This window comes from Carettochelys insculpta, chromosome 24 (assembly GCF_033958435.1).
Source record: "Carettochelys insculpta isolate YL-2023 chromosome 24, ASM3395843v1, whole genome shotgun sequence".
Lineage (NCBI taxonomy): Eukaryota > Metazoa > Chordata > Testudines > Carettochelyidae > Carettochelys > Carettochelys insculpta.
The window spans coordinates 7,273,021-7,288,745 of record NC_134160.1 but is presented as its reverse complement, the minus strand read 5'-3'; the positions used below and the strand labels follow the sequence as shown (position 1 = coordinate 7,288,745).

The 15,725-nt window shown below is 46.3% G+C and overlaps 1 protein-coding gene across 1 annotated transcript in view; it reads right to left on the bottom strand.

The window, feature by feature from the left end:
* Positions 1-404: 404 nt before the first annotated feature.
* LOC142001345 (bone morphogenetic protein 8A-like) overlaps positions 405-15,725 on the bottom strand; it is a 35,040-nt gene continuing 19,719 nt past the window's right edge. The window contains exons 2-7 of the mRNA XM_074976462.1: positions 9,914-10,106; positions 8,670-8,818; positions 6,339-6,533; positions 4,870-4,949; positions 4,321-4,431; positions 405-581 (exon numbers count right to left, since the gene is read on the bottom strand). Coding sequence (XP_074832563.1) covers positions 432-581; positions 4,321-4,431; positions 4,870-4,949; positions 6,339-6,533; positions 8,670-8,818; positions 9,914-10,106 — 878 coding nt within the window. The 3' untranslated portion in view covers positions 405-431. The remainder of the gene's footprint in view (positions 582-4,320; positions 4,432-4,869; positions 4,950-6,338; positions 6,534-8,669; positions 8,819-9,913; positions 10,107-15,725) is intronic.

Below are 15,725 nucleotides of genomic sequence, written 5' to 3'. Positions count from 1 at the left end.
TGTGTATACCCTGGCTTCTGTAAGTTCCACTCCAGCTCATCTTCTGAAGTGGGTTTTACGCACGAAAGCGCATGACCTAATAAACTGGTTAATCTCTAGGTGGCACAGGACTGCTTGTTGTTGCCTTGGCCTAGCACCTTGTGCAGTCTAAACTTCATCCGATAATAATGAATAATCCAGAAGCCAGTTCTATAACAAAACCCAGTAGCCAGAGCCACACTGCCCAGTAGCCGCCCCCGCCCCCCCTGCATTTGCTCTCTCTAGGCTCAAGAATTATATAGCAGGATAATAAGTTTTGTAGTATCTAAAACTAGGTGTTTGACGCTTATGGACTTTGGCAACAGCTCGCTGGGAGGCAGGTCCCCCCCCCCCCCGTTCAAATAGTTCTTTTTTCATGCCATGACACAAGCAGTCGCATTTCCTCGGGGGCCTCAGTGGCAGCCGCATGATTTCACCACCATGTTGCGATGCTTTTTGAGGATCACGTTGTTGTTGTTGTCATAATAGAGAACGGAGGTTGCACTGAGCTTGGTGGGAGCACAACAGGCCTTGGGAACAGCCTCAGGCTTCATCAGATGGACCTGGAGCGGCAAACAAGCTATTGTGAGACGGTTCATTTTTGACAAATGGCTTTGGGCGGGGTAAGGGACTTGTAGCAGGGAGACGCTCGCTCACTCAAGGGAAACGTGGTTTTTTTCAGCTTAGTGAAAAGAAAAGGCTTCAAAGAGAGTAGCTCTTACCTGTAAAAAGCCTGGGATTGAATGGGGGGATTATTTTCGAGCGTTCATCAAAATATTTATTCTAAAATTTTGGCAGCGCTCGCTGCAGTTTACATTGGCCTCATTCTCGTGGCTCCTCTCCTGCAGGGTAACCCGCCCGTTCAACTGAGATTTCTGTGCGGCGCCCTTGTCACGAAATAGACTAACCTCAGTTAGGAAAGGCACAGGTAAGAGAATGAGGCTTTAAAGCTTTTTTGTTTTGGTTACCCGGGAGTGAAATGTTTTTTTTAGATCAGCTTCTAGGACTAAGTGGAATGGACGTCCTCCCGTTTGGCTATTCGGTAGCCAAACTGGAAGCTAATGTTGTGCAGAAAGAACTAAGTACACAACCTCATCTCCTTTCTGAAAGCGACACTGCCTTGACTCATTTCCCGAATGACAACGAAGGCTTCCAGTAACTGCCCGTATACTGTAAGGCTAGAAGCTTGTAAGTCATTACACATGCACCCCTTTCCACTCTACAGACCTGCCAAATTGGTGCAGTTACTTTATTTCAGGGCAGTTCAGACTCTCCAGTTACAGAAGCTGCGTGTTTCGCACAGCAACTGCGGGGCGTTTGGAACCTGAATGCCTTTGAGACTCCGGCCTTTGAGCTTTTTACTTCCTTTTCCTTTTGCCCCTCGCAACTGAATGCTTATGCACATCAGCTCCCTGAAGGGCTGGTCCTGAGGAGCAATGGAGCTGATACATTTCATGCACTGGCGGGGTTTGCTAGACCTATAGGCTGTGGCCACATTAGCCCCTCCTTTCAGAGGGGCTATGCTCATGTGGTACTTCGGGGTATGCTAATGAGGTGTTGCTATGAATACGCAACACCTCATTAGCATAATGGCGAGTGCTTCGAAACTGCTGGTTTTGAAATGCAGCCGCCCATGTAGCCGGGGGCTGTTCAAAATGACCCCCTGAGTTTGAAAGCCCTTTATTTTCCTCTGGTTTCTGGCATGAAGGGACTTTTGAAATCAGGGGGCTGTTTCGAAAGGCCCTAGCTACACAGGCGGCTGCATTGCAAAACCGGCAGTTTCATGGTGCATGTGGCTGCCTTTATGCTAATGAGGCACTACATATTCATGGCAGTGCCTCATTAGCATATCCCAAAGTGCCACATTACCATAGCCCCTCCGAAAGGAGGGGTAGTGTGGCCACAGCCATAGTGGTTCTGGCATGGTGGTGATTTGGGAAGACTTAGGCTATGTATACACTAGACACAGAAAGTTGACCACTGATCAGCAATTTGCCAATTGCGTAACTAAAATCGATATATCTGCACTTGGCTAACTTGTCTGTCTATACAGGTGAAGGGCAACGGGAGCATCTTGTGAGCAGTACAGGGGTCAATTGTGACAACCCCCCGCCCCGAGGTTGATTTCATGCATCCACTCTAGACACACAAAATCGAACCCTGGAAGATCGACCCTGAGTGGGTTGATCTTCTGGGGTTGTGCAGACATAGCCTTACCTGAAAAGACAAAGTATAAGGATATTCCTAACAGGAGGATCTGTCGTAAACGCTTTGGGATTAGGAACACAAATGAAATCCTGGCCCCACTGAAAACACTTGCAAAATTGCCTTTCACGTCACTGAGGTCTTCCCTGGGTCTTTGTAGTGTAGCCTGATCATGAGTGGGGCTTACGAATACTGCCGTATATAACAGGGCAGCAATGTGTAGCATGTTTGGAAAAATGTTGCATTAGAAAACCTTTCTGCTGGGAATTTACTGACAACTAAGTGTTTTTGAGATGCATTAGATGTCTCTAAAGTTTTTTTATTATGCCCCCATGGTGCCTTTTCATCTAGGAAGAGATGTGTACTTTCATAGGTTCACAGAAGCAAGAGGGTTATCTCCTACTGGACATATGTGTCAAACAGCATTTTTTAATTCTTGAAACTGCAGTACCCACCTGAGGAAGTGAAAAAACAGATCAACAGAGCCAGACATGTGCCATGAAGCCTCTTACAAGCCCAAGAGAGAAACCAACAGAACACCACTAGCCATCACCTACAGTCCTCAGCTAAAACCTCTACAGCGCATCATCAGGGATTTACAACCCATCCTGGACAATGATCCTCCACTTTCACAGGCCTTGGGAGGCAGACCAGTCCTTGCCCACAGACAACCTGCCAACCTGAAGCAAATCCTAACCAGCAACTATACACTGCACCACAGTCACTCTAACTCAGGGACCCATCCATGCAACAAACCTCGTTGCCAGCTCTGCCTACATATCTACACCAGCAACACCATTACAGGACCTAACCAGATCAGCCACACCATTGTGGGTTCATTCAGCTGCACATCTACCAATATAATTTATGCCATCGTGTGCCAGCAATGCCCCTCTGCTATATACATCGGACAAACTGGACAGTCTCTACGTACAAGACTAAACGCACACAAATCAGATATCAGAAATGGCAATATACAAAAACCCGTAGGAGAGCACTTCAATCTCCCAGGCCACACAGTAGCAGACTATCCTACAGCAAAGAAATTTCAGGACCAGACTCCAAAGAGAAATTTCTGAGCTACAATTCATCTGCAAATTCGACGCCCTCAGCTCAGGCTTAAATGAAGACTGTGAATGGCTGGCTAAATACAAAAGCAGCTTCCCCTCCCTTGGTGTTCACACCTCCAGATCGACTGCTGGTAGTAAGCCTCACCCTTGCTGACTGAGCTAACCTTGTTATCCCCACCCTTACTCTGGCTTATTTATACCCGGCCCTGCAGATTTCCAAGACCAGCATCTGATGAAGTGAGTCTGTGCTCACGAAAGCTCATGCTCAAAACTTTTCTGTTAGTCTATAAGGTGCCACAGGACCCTTCATTGCTGTTACAGATCCAGACTAACACGGCTACCCCTCCAATACTTGACAGCATTTTTTAAGGCGTCCTAAAGGCCAAGATGCCAAATCAAACTTTTTTCAAAGGCAACACAGCTCCCAGAAAACTAGTTCCACGGTTTTAGAAGTTAACCTACTAGTAAACCATGGGGTCCAAGAGGAATTAGAATATGTTCCAGTCATTTTCACCACAGTTGGAAACTTTTAACGCTGGGAGATGATTTGGTTGAAAAAGCGTGTGAAAAATGGAATTGTAATGAAAAGCATTTTGGGTGAATCGTAAAGCTGGCCAATCTGGCCATTATTTCTCCTGATTCTTTGGTCTGCCCTTCTAGGCAAATCCTGACCAGATTAAAATAATTGCATCACACCAACCTCTCTAATGACACAAACTTTTTTTTTTAGACGGCTCTGAACTAGGTATGTGAATTTGAATGCCCTCAAATTTGTAGCATGTTCAGATCCAAAGCTGAACTGTATGGCCTGTACTATTTTTTAATAAATAAATATAACATCTCAGGGTCAGGAAAAGGTGCTTATTGGGCAAGTGTACCAGCCCTGGGACTGCACTTTAATCCCTCCCCACCGCTCTGTGATCAGATTTGTATACCAGCAAGAGTCTGACAGCGATTCTGAATGTTCTGTGCAGAGCTGGGACTCCTGCAAGCGATTAATGGCAAAACACATAAATAAACTACTGACTAGTGATTGCAGGATGGCGTGATTGGTTGCATTCATGCAGGAATCCAAAGGAAAGGCACATTCTCCTTCGCAGTAAAAGGCAGAATATCCTTGTGGAGCAATCACCCAATCCTGCAAAAGGAAAGAGTTTTCACTTATTAGTGATTTACACCGATTTTCACTGTTATTGCTTCAGTTCTCCTACACAGGCAGAAACAAACAGGCTATTCAGACAGGGAGGTGGCGGGTAGGGGAAATGTCAACAGTTATGGTTTATTTTGATTTTTGTATTGACTGGTGAGTTCCCCCTTTGAGGGTCGTGGATGGGTTTCAGGTTCTATCCATTCATGTTTTGCTTAGTAACACCAATGATGTTAAAGCCAGTTCCTGTGAAATCTCCCAGGTCAGATCAAAGCGAGGCAGACTTCACATGCTCTAAATTGCCTTATGTTCATGAAGGCGTGGAGGTGAGCCCCAGGGATGGGTGACTTTCACATCGTTCCTAGTGAATTTTGCTGAGTATGAATTTCTGTCTGAAGGAACCAGGGTTGGGGAGGTGTTTGGAATTACCAGCCAGCCAAGATCCTGAAAGCTGACATAGAGTTCGTGCCTCCTGCAAACCTGTCTGCCTTCAGAGACATGAATGTCATCTAGGAGAAAAAAAAAGGAGGGAGGGATGAGGAAATACCTGTCACTCACAATAACAAAGACAATAAAACAATAATTACCATATTTTATCTGAATGTCTGCTAGCACCAGTGTGAGAGAGGCTGGTCCAAGAAAAAAACACAGTAACAATTAAAATCCCTCGGATGAGCCATATCCTTGGTCTTGGCCACAGCAGATGACAGGAGCTGTTTCTGCAACCCCTGAACCCATCAAGACCCTCTGATTCAAAGGCCCAAGTGCCGATGCTACTTCCAGGCTCACCGCACCCAGACTCCCCTCAATGTGGATTAAATAATCCAGGCTGGGGATTACTAGAGACAGCACCAATGGATTGCTTGGACTACAGTGGGCTGCTCCTGCAGCCCAGAACTCCTTATTAGGACCCTGGTTCTGCCTGCCTAGCTAGCTGGGTTCACCAACTCTCGGGCAACAACCAAGAGCATGGAAAACTTCAAACTTCAAAATCCTCCGGGATCTCACAACGTCCTTTGGTTACTCTGGCTATGCCTGACAGTGAAGCCCAACTGTTTAGTGAGAAGACTTTTTAAACTTCTTCTGCTGCTCCAAAACAGGGGTGTGTGTGTGTGCAGGAGGGTATCTTGAGATAATCTGAGCTGGCTACCTAGCTGAGTTCCAAAATTGCCTCCCTTCCCACCTCCCCTGCCTGAAGTCCTGCTTTTTCAAAGCTAGATGCTTGCACAGAAGCTACCAGCCCTGAAAACATTTACATAAGTAGCCCTTGAGGAATGGGACCAGAAAATGTTGTCCTAGATTTTTTGGGTCACCAAAAGGCTTCAGACTGGTTCTAGATGTATCAGTTAGATCAAGAATAAGCACTTCAGCCACACTCATCATTCAGGAATGGGCCCCAAATCACAAATCTCTTTAGATTCCTATTCACCATCTCTACTTATGCACCAGAAGCATCTTGTGTTGGCCAGCATGCCTTTCAGTCTATCCTCCACTCTAAGGATGTTTGTAAAGCTGACGGTAATATTAAGAGCACACTGAAAAGCACTATTCAGATATACTACTGCCTAAAAAGGTCTAATTAAGCCCTTTTCTTCCAGAAAACCACTGTGGACAATACAATTTCTCTGTCGTTTGGTTTTATAATCCACATAACAGTCCCTATTTTAAAAAAAAAAAATCTCTCAAAGCCTAGTTCATCTGGAACTGGCTTGAGGACACATCAGAGCCATGTGTTTCAACCAGCGGAGCAATTCCTGAAGGAGGGAGGGGCTAACAAAATATATCATGGTTAGCGCAACAGAGGAAAATTGTATTTTAGATAAAGATCATTTTCATTACTGTAAATACAGTCTTTGTGCTACCTCCAGCTAGCTGGGGTTCCAATCCAAAGCGCTTACCAAAAATCCCTGGAAGTTTGTTTGGATGCGGTAAATCGTTCGTTTTCTTGGGCTGCCTCTTCCTCAGCTGCTTGACCGCTCGAGTAACTCGGACTGGATTTTGGCTTGCCCGGAAAAAGGTCACCATGAAAGGTTGCTTGGAGCGTGGCCCACGCCGACCCAGCAGTCCTGCTAAGCCCGGATCGACGCTATGTCCTACAATAGGCCGAAAAGACAAGTTTGTGCCCTGCATAGGCAACTTAGGCTATAAAACTAATCAAGAGACACAAGCGCCCAGCGCGTCCAGGTTTTCTTGGGATAAGCCAGAGCAAACGGCTGGACGTTCCACCTGCCTCCCTACAAAACACGTTAGAGACTTTGTCCAATCAGAGGAAGTGCTCTGTGAGATCAATTGTTCTGCTATGAAGGCCAGCCAAAAGCGAGTAATAATTCTAATCCAGGATTGAAAGAGAGATGCAACAATTGGGGGGGGGGGGGGGGGAGAAAAACTGGGGCAGAAAAGCCAAGGAGGTGACAAATGCCAACAGCTGCGAGTTCTTCAAAGTTTCTCTGGCCCAGAATTTCACTGGTACAGTCCTGGCTGCTCTCCATAGGGCAGGTAAGGCAAAATGGCAGCACTCCATTCAGTGCAATATCTCCCTTTGTGTAACTGAATAGACTGGGCCCTGCAGTCCCCTCCTTTCCACAACCCTTCCCTCAGAGGAGTAAAGCATAGAGCAGTCCTCCGGGCAGGCTAGCGTCTGCAGGAGGACATGGAACCAGAAAGGACCACAAGAGGCGCTGCAAGGCCAGCGTCGGCTCAGTGCTGGGGGAGCCCGCCAGGGCTCGCAGGATGTGAATTCCACCCTGTTACACTCCTGCTTTGCATGTGTAGCACGTGAGAGCAGCATAGGTGCTGGCTTCCAGACACAAACATTGGGTCAGATGCTAAGGCGTGGGGAAAGTCTGTGGCACCCAAGCCACAGCTGAACATTGGAACTGGTCTCCTAACCAATGTGCCCTCTAATTTTTTCCATCCGGGTGCAGAATAAATTTTGTTATGTGCGCAGAGGCATGTGTGGATGTGCACCACCAGTAGAAACACATGCTAATCAGCTGGGCGGCATTCAGATCTCTCCCAGGTGGCTGCCCAAGCACTGAGCTGACAGGGAATACGGCTCCTAACTCACTTAGGTATTGCTGAAACTCTCCCCACCCCACCCCATCCCCAGGACTCCAGACCAAGTCTGTGAAGAACATGGGTCTCACATGTTGGGATCCAGCTTCAGACAAGATGGTGCATGAAGAAATTTCCAAAGGGCTAGTGACTTCATTACATCTGGGTGGAATTTAAGCATGGGCTCATGTGCTTTCTTGAATGAGCCTAACAACCAATACATCAGCGCCCTGAGGAAGTATCTGTCCCCCTAAATTTCTGATCAGTTGGGAAGAGCATTTTCATGGTATTTCTATTGCACATTAAATCCAAAAAGGCCCAGACCACTGGTCATGAGCCTCAAAGGACAAGAACTTACCTGAGCCCTCTTTCAGAAGGGTTCAACAAGGTTCTGTCAATGCAATAAAACTACTTCAGGGCAAGCAGCTCAGCTAGCGTGGCTGCCCCTACAGTGAGGGGACTTGGCTCCCACGGAAGTCCTTGGCAGCAGGGATGGGGCCTAGAATGGAAGGGGCAGAGCTGGGGGGAGGGCTTGCCTCCCCGTGCCTTAGAGTCACCCACTGCCCAGGGTTAGGAGAGAAAGAAAATGATGCAAGTCCATTTCCGGCTGATTGTGGGAGGGGAAGGGGGAAATCAAGGCTCCAGCCTCAGCTAGTGGAAGCTGGCACAGTTCCCCTAAAGCCACCAAGCTGCACACCTGTGACTCTGGCCCTTGCTGTTTAGAACCAGTGTCCATCTATCCACCCACCCTGACAGTTTTTAGGTACAGCCGATACAGTCCCTCCAGGGTTCGGTGCATCACCACAATCAAAAAGGGCCTGATCCTAGCAGCATGTGGAGTGAGGGAAATACGGGCGTAGGAGGCCCAAAAGCAATAGCATTCTCCTACCCAATCTCCGACATACACCTATTGAGGTCACAAGGGGAGTGGATTTTATCCCTGGTGAAATTGGGAAGCATGAATCCAGTGAAACACAGGTGACAATCCCTTGGGGCCAGGATAACCTGAAACCTATGCCAGCAGCATAGCCTACACTGGGAACTGCATTAAAAAGCTATGGAGGTGAGCGCTGTATTGGATATTTTCCTTAGACCCGGGAGCAGCCATCTCATCACACTGGATTTTTAAAAGCAGCAGGCATTGCAAATCCCTCCAGCGCCGGAGTTCACCTTACCATCCTCTGTCTCCACATAAAGTCGCAGGCCCAGGTTATATTTTCGGTTTACTAACCAGTGGTTACTGGCCGCTGTGACATCAAAAACCAACCAGCCTTCGGCCCCAGCCCGCAGCTCCTGATGGTCTAACAGGAACAACTCAGATTCCCTGCGGAAATAGGGAAAAACAGACAAGCCAAAGGAACTGAATGTAGAGAACGCATCACCCATCGATCGGCTGCTCTCTGGGGCAGGTTCCGCCTGTCTGTCTGGTGTCTGTGCAGCACTGAGGACACAGACGGCCTGATTCATGGCTACGGCGTCTAGCCGCTACTGCTGTAGCCATCACTAATCATAAGAAGCCGCATCGTTTCTGAACCTTGAGCTGAAAAAAAGAACGCTTCCCAAAGTGGAAAGGCTTGAATGTGCCTTTGGCCCACAGGGCACAGGTATTTCGTTACCCAGGCCTGCCGACGGGGCGGCATTTCAACAGTACCTGGAGCTCTGGGACCCTTTGAAGTGCAGTGACAGCACCGCTCTGGGTGGACGTGGGGGGGGGGGCAGTGCCACAGTCTGCACTAACTGCCCTTGGCCCCACCCCTTCTGCTTTTGGCCCCACCCCTTCTGGGGCATCCCTCCTGCCTTGCCCCGCCTGCAGCAGCTGTTGGCACCACCTATTCAATTACTGTCACTCGGTGAAACAATAGGCATGAGCGTAGGTGCTGGAACGAGAGGGGCAGGGGCAGTGGAGCCAACAGCCTCGCCGGGCCCCTGAGCACCGAGAGGGTGAGGGGAAGTGGCAGCTCTACACACCCCTTGAAGGGGCCAGGCACCAGGCAGAAGGGGTGGGCTGTGCTACCTCCCCCAGACAGCCCTCAGCATTGCCCAGAGCATCATGAGGGACTCCAGCAGCCACTTAAAGGGACCGGGGCACAGGTCACTGCCATTACTGGAGTAGTCGTGGTAGCAACACAGAGGCCCAGGCCCTTCTGAATTGCTGGGCACTGTATTGCCCACTTTACCCCACCTCTGTCAGCAGGCCTGGCCCCGGCGGGGGTGGGGGGGGCTGTGGTCCCTCTGGTTTGAAATGGTCTGCATTACATACAGGCTTTCCAGTTTTGCTCAGTGGCTCCCAGCACTGCCCCACCCCAGTAAGCAAAAAGACAGCATGACAGTGTCAGCTCCCAAGATTTGGGTCTAGGTGTCTACAAAAAGACCCATTTTTCTGTTTCCATCTCACAGGCACCGGCCGGGCCCACCACACCTGTTGGAATATTCCTTCAGGATCTCATAGATGCTGATGTGAAGCGTTTTGTTGACATCCCGCGTGAAACTGCGCAGCTTGTAAATGCGGAATTCAGCAGCTGTTACGGATTCGCCAGTTGGAATCTGGGTCAGGTCAAACCGGAATTCTTTCCAGTAAGGCTTCTGGTAGAAAATGTCTCGGTCATGTTCAACTGGAAAACAATGGAGTGAAGGAGGAAGCGATGATACAAGTTGTCAGGCCTGCCTCCCCACTCTGACACTGAGTGCAGAAAGTGGGATCCTGCCAAAAAAAAAAAAAAAAGTTGCCTTTAAAGGCACTGCTTTAAATAAACTCCCCAAGGTCACAGCTTCCCTGGCCTAAGTGGGTAATCATGGCCACTACCAAGTGGGGGGAAAAAAAAAAACAAAAACCTTTTAACCCAGGAAGTTACACTTGGGATGTCTCCCTGTAGGGTAAACCCCAAGCTCTTGAGAGCTTAGGAAAAAAAGAGCTGTTATCCGATAGCATGAATATACACAGACCTTTCTCAGGATACAGGAATCAGCTCAGTGCCTTAAAAAAAAAGTAATTTATTCACAAAAATGGGAAAAAAAAACATCCCAAAAACATTCCACTTGCAGCACAGAGAATTACATCCCTGGGATTCAGTTTAGAAGTTACAGAGCAGAGGGGGAAAGAATCCAAGCCTCAAGCAGAGCAACTGAAAAAGTCCACACCAGTTTCAAAAATAACCATAATCTGATTGTGTCTAACTACACATGTCCCTTCTACTTACATATCTATGGCTGATTATGAGATAGCCAGGAGGTTTACTGGATTCATTCCAACTGCTTAGGAACCATCATTTCTCTCCCACTCCTCTGCATCAGCCACTCAGACAGCAATTGGCCTCAGTTCAAAAAAGTTTCTCTTCCTCCCATTAGCTTACCTGACACACACCCACCCACCCCCACCCCTCTCCCCCCGCCGCTAAGAGTCTTCTGTTAACCCTTTGCAGGCATTCATTCATGACAAAAGTGATATGGAACATGTGTCAGGCTTCACCGTGGACCGCTGTTACATCCCATTCTGATGGGAAACACATGCCCCAAAGCCAGTGCGTTTTAATAAAGTCCTTTAGCATTAATTTATTTTGCATTCACTGACCCAAAAAAAAACTCTCTCTAACATCTTGCTTTTTCAGCATTCTGCATGAAATTGCTCAGGCAATGTACCTGTTCTTAACTTATTGTCACAGTAAGACTATCATATGCCAGGGTTTGCCCAATGAGGCAGAGACCATCTTTCTGCTGTGTCCATATAGCGCCAACCCACGGTGCAGCCTGCTCCATGACTACAGCTCCTCGGCACTATGGTGATACCAATTAAGATAAATAATGGAGTTCCGTGTTGCCATTTTTCAGCCCTCAGGCTTGCAGAGAAAAGCTTGAAAAACGTGACCCAAAGACTCAATAATCATACGGCATTAAGGAAAACCCATGAGTTAAAAAGAATTCATGATTTTTGGGATTCCGGACTCTCAGTTTTTGAAAAATTGGAGGTGGTGATGCTGTAAATTTAAAACCAAGAGAGTACTGAGAAGGCAGTGTCACCTAGTGGCTGGAACGCTGGGCTGAGACTCAGGAGATCTGCCTTCTATTCCCAGCTCTGCTGCTGGGTGAGCTTAGGCAAGTCACTCCTTTTGTCAGTGGCCTCAGTTTCCACAGCTGTAAAATGGGGAGACTGATGCTGGTCTCTTTGGGAGAGTGCTTTGCGAGCTATGGATGAAACGTACTACAGAAGTGCTGGGGTTGTTAGGTTGGATAAAAGTTTTATTGAGGATTTTTAATTTAGCTAGGAGGAATCCAGCCATGATTTGAGGAATCCAGCAGTGGGTTTACCTTATAAACCCAGGCTTGTGAGTTTAATTTTTGAGGAGGCTATTTAGGGGGTCTGGGGCAAATAGATTTAAAAAAAAATTCTATGAGGGATGGTGGTTGGTCCTGCTGGGAGGCCAGGGCACTGGACTTGATAACCTCTTGAGGTCCCTTCCAGTTCTATGTATATCGCCATACATCTATCAAAACAGAAAGCAGTCAAGTAGCACTTTAAAGACTAGCAAAGTAATTTATTAGGTGAGCTTTGCTTTCATGGGACAGACCCACAGAAGAGCATTGTGTGACTCTGGAGCGCGCCCCACCCCCCCCCTCAACAGCTGTGGCCCAACAGGGTTACACCACCATTGAACACATAATAAAACTGATACGTTTTTTTTCTCCATTTGCTTTTCCTACTGCCACATAATAATTTGGAAAAAATACAAGAAAAATTTGATGTGTTGGTTTTCTCCCCCAGCTGTATAACTTGTTAAGGCTCGGCTGAATTTTTTTCCATTAAAACTGCTTTTCAACTGAAAATTACGTTTTTGACCCACTGAAATTTTTCATGTAATGTGTCTGCTTGCTGTGGAAATATAGCAGCCTGTTGAAACACCAAAGACTTCCTGATGTTTTGGCAAAGGCAAAATATTCCACCTCAAAAAAAAAAAATCCGATCAACTTCAATCTTGGCATATATGCTATTTGATATCAAGATTCTCTTTTAACTGTTTGTTAGAAAGGCCATTGTCTGTAACAAAAGAGTAGACCTAAATGATTGAAACCCAAAAGAGTCCTGGTTCTGAAATACAACCCATTTATTAAACAATCCTAATGTTAGAACGGTGAGCAGTTCTTCTCAGAGACAGCCAAAATGGGGTATTAAAATAAATTCTTTATAGACCCCCCCCGCCAAAAAAACCCAAAACCCTAAAGCCAAATGCTATTGAAACCAAAAGTATTGAGCCAATTTAGTTTGCAGGTTTTGCTTTACAAACCTAGCTGGCATTCCAATACACTCTGCATTTAGACTCCATGCTCACCTACATAGTCTCACAGTCATAAACAACTTACAAGCCATCTCTCCATGTCACGTCTAGTTAACGAAAGAGTTAAATGAAAAGTTCTAGAGCCAGGAATAGTTATTCAGGTTCAGTGATGAAGAAATTTGGTTTTTAAAAGGTATATGGAGATATCACCATCCCTGATGACTTTTTTTAAAGATTTATTTGCCTAGATCCCTGAATGGCCCCTTCAAGGGCCAAACTCACAGCCCTGTGTTTAGTGGGTCCTAGGCTAACCACTGAGCTACCAACACTACCTTAGATACTCCCCTTTTCAAGCATTACTTAGGCACTCAGGAGTCTAAATTGGGGCAGAAAGTTTAAAATGCCTTTTAAAAATGGAAGACACTATCTTCACTCAACTGGTTTTGAAAATTTTACCCATAATCTTCATAATAGCCACCTGAACACCCACTATGTCATTTTTGCATTTCACATTGTTAACAGGGAATGTAAATGTAACATAAGCAGCTGAATATTGCCAAAACACACAAATGCAGATGCAGGTACACAAATACTAAGATGGGGTAAATGACATGCCTGGCACTCAGTGACGGTATTGATATAATAGGTATTATGACAACTCGGTGCAATGAGGCTAATCAATGAATCATGGTAATACCAGGGTGCAAAATACATATGAATGACAGTGTAAGGCATAGCCAGGTTAGTCAGTAGCTTCACAAATAGCAAGCAGAACCTTAGACACTATCTAACAAGCACCTTAGCAACTAACACATTTATTCATCCGAGGAAGTGGGTTTTGCCAATGAAAGCACATGACCTAAAAAATGTGAGTCTCAGGTGCAGAGGTGGAAAAAGTACCCAAAAAGTTTTTTGAGTGCAGCTTCTTTGGCGGGGGCGGGGGGGGGGTGAATGTACTTAAGTACAGACCATTGATGGCCCTCTGGAGAACTACTTCAGTAAAAGTACACACGTGTGCACACACAAATACACATACGCCACCTCTTTTTTGTACTCAGAGACCCCAGAGTGAAAGGCACTGTACTTTTGCTCAAGCAACTTTTTGGGTACTTCCCCCCGCCCCCGCCTGACTCTGCTAATGTGCCACGGGACTGCTTGTTATTTGTACAGTAGGTCGTGTGGGTGGAGAAGTAGCACAGTATGTGACAAAAAGCATAGAGTCAAATAAAGCTGACAGTTTAAATGAAGCAAATTGTATTAGAGAACTTCCAAGCGTAGAGCTGATGGACCTGGGTCGTTGGCAGGTGGAGCAGAACCTGGGACCCGAGGGGCTAAAGCCAGGTGCCTCTGCCGCAGGACGTAAAAGTCTCCTGCGTCTCAGCTAAGGCAGTAGAGCAAATTCCCCTCTAGTAACAGAGAGGTAGCTGTGTTAGTCTGTACACCAACAAAACAAAGCAGCAGAAAAGTAGCAGTTGAAAGACTAACAAAATGATTTATTCCCTGATGAGCTTTCTGGGTCTGTCCCACGAAAGCCCGTCACCGAATAAATCATTTTGTTAGTCTTTAAAGTGCTACATTTCTGCTGCTTTGTTTTGTTTCACTCTCCTTTGTCAGTGGTCTCAGTGTCTCTGGGTTACATATGGATAGAAATTCCATGCCTGACCAACAGCACAATAGCATCAAGAATGGTGATTGGACCAGGATGGGAGTCAGTGGTTGTGAAATGCTCACGGGGATTACAGAGGGTCCTGGGGGTATAGCGAACTTAAATTTTCAGAAAACCTTTGACAAGCCCCTCATCTAAGGCTCTTAAGCAAAGTAAGGAATGATGAGATAAGAAGGAAGGTACTCACCTGGATCAGTGACTGAATGAAAGGTAGGAAGCAGGCAAAGTCTAGGAATAAACAGGCAAATTATCCCATAAGGGAGGAGAATAGCGTTTCCCCAAAGCTCTGTACTGGAACCTGTGCTGTTTGCCACAGTCATAAGTGATCTGGAAAAGCAGGTGGGGAAACAGGCAGGTGGTAAAACTTGCAGACAAGATGGAATTACTATAATAGTGAAGTCCAAGCTGATCGTGAAACACTGCAAAGGGATTGCACAGGACTGGGCAACAAGATGGCAGATGAAATTCACTCTTGATAAGGGTGAAGCAAATGCACACTGGAAGTAAAGAAAAGAAAATAATTCCACCTATACATGCAAAATGACGGGGTCTAAACCAACTGATGATGATGAGTAGGTCTCTGAAAAACATGTGCAACAATCAAAAAAGCTCACACAATATTAGGACCCATTCAAAAAGGGACAGAATGTAGAACAGAAGATATTACAAAACCTCTGTGTGAATCCATGGGATGCCTGCACCTAGAGTACCGCTGTTGCCCCATCTCAAAAAGACCTATTAGAATTGGAAATGTTACAGTGAAGGGTATGAAATAGCTTCCAAAGAAAGACAGATTAAAAAGACAGGGCCACTTCAGCAAAGAAAAGCTGTGGTGGGCAGAGGGAGAACGTGATAGAGGTCTATAAAACCATGACTGGCATGAAGAAAAAGTGTTTATTCCTTTACATAAGAACTATGAAATTAATAGTTTAAACCAATAAGAAAAGCCTTTTCCACACAGTGCACAGTCAATCTGTGGAACTCCTTGTCAAGGGATGTTGAGAAGGTGAAAAGTATCAGAGGATTCCAAAAGAATTAGGTAAATTCCCAGAGGACAGGTCCAGGAATGACTACCGCCCAGTAAGGACAGGGACACAGCCTCTTGCTCTGGGAGTTTTTAGATCTTCAGCTGCCAAAAGCTGGGACTGGGTGATAAGAGAAGACTCACTAAATAATTGTTTTGTTATGTTCACTGAAGCATCTGGCACTACCAGAAGACAGGATAATGGGCTAGATGGACCCTTGGTCTGACCCAGTAAGGCTCTTCTTCTGTTCTTAATATAAAGCAGTGGGAAAAA